Here is a 937-nt window from a genome sequence, read left to right on the forward strand (position 1 = left end):
CCAGGCAAAGTAACTCCTCGGAAAAATAAGATGATCAACACGACGTAGGGAAACGTAGCAGTAACGTAAACCACCTATCGGATTTGTAAACGTAAATGTAAATTATGTTTCAAATGGATGATAAGAAATTGACAGTTTCCCTTATTACAATGCGAAAGGCGTATTTAATCCTTTTCCTCGTGAGATACTTGATAGTAGTATAGATTTAATTTATTTACTAATTAAGTCGTCATGACGGTAACGATACAAACAACGTCTTGAACTATTTTAATTAACTACAATTAATTTGATGAAGTAATATAGCTCTAATTCGCAAGTAAAGTTGTCATTATGGTAATGATCAACATGGCGTCGGAACTATTCTAGTTAACTACAGTCGATACGATAAAATAATGAAGTCTTAACCTACTTAATAGACACTTGCTATTCTCATTTCTCTTATACATAATTGTATTGACAGTAGTATATGTCTTACCTTTCCTGACCATTTAATGCCTTTGAAGACGCAGAGATAAATAATTGTCCAAGCTAATAATAATAATAATGCGAGCTCCCATCTTACGTGACCAAACTGGGCAGGACTAGGTGTTAATCCTAGTACACGAGCGCTACAAGAGGACAGCAAATTGCATTATTGAAAATGGTGTTATGTACTACTGATGTGTGTATGGATAATCTACTATGTCTTGCAATTGATTTTTTTTATAACATTTCATTAGCTAGTTGAACATGTAATCATGAATAATATGAGTGTTAAAGATTGTTGTTATAAATAATTACTTGAAAAACTCTTGAGACGGGGAAATTCCTGACATATTCGTCTCTGAACCATTTCTAACGAAACAACTGTCGGTGTTCCAAGTATTTCCACAAGTAGTCCACGGCAATGGACTGATAAAGCTGGCGATAAAAAGAATAATACCCAAGCGAAAATAAC

The 937-nt window shown here is 33.9% G+C and overlaps 1 protein-coding gene across 1 annotated transcript; it reads right to left on the bottom strand.

The window, feature by feature from the left end:
- Positions 1 to 5: 5 nt before the first annotated feature.
- Positions 6 to 875, bottom strand: TRIADDRAFT_9484 (uncharacterized protein; the record flags this gene model as incomplete). Its single annotated transcript, XM_002118479.1, has 3 exons — positions 6 to 74; positions 476 to 608; positions 781 to 875. Coding segments are annotated over 3 exons (297 nt in total), but the record flags the coding sequence as incomplete, so codon positions are not given.
- Positions 876 to 937: the final 62 nt, after the last annotated feature.

The sequence above is a fragment of the Trichoplax adhaerens genome, genomic scaffold, assembly GCF_000150275.1.
Source record: "Trichoplax adhaerens TRIADscaffold_124 genomic scaffold, whole genome shotgun sequence".
Taxonomy (NCBI): Eukaryota; Metazoa; Placozoa; class Uniplacotomia; order Trichoplacea; family Trichoplacidae; genus Trichoplax; species Trichoplax adhaerens.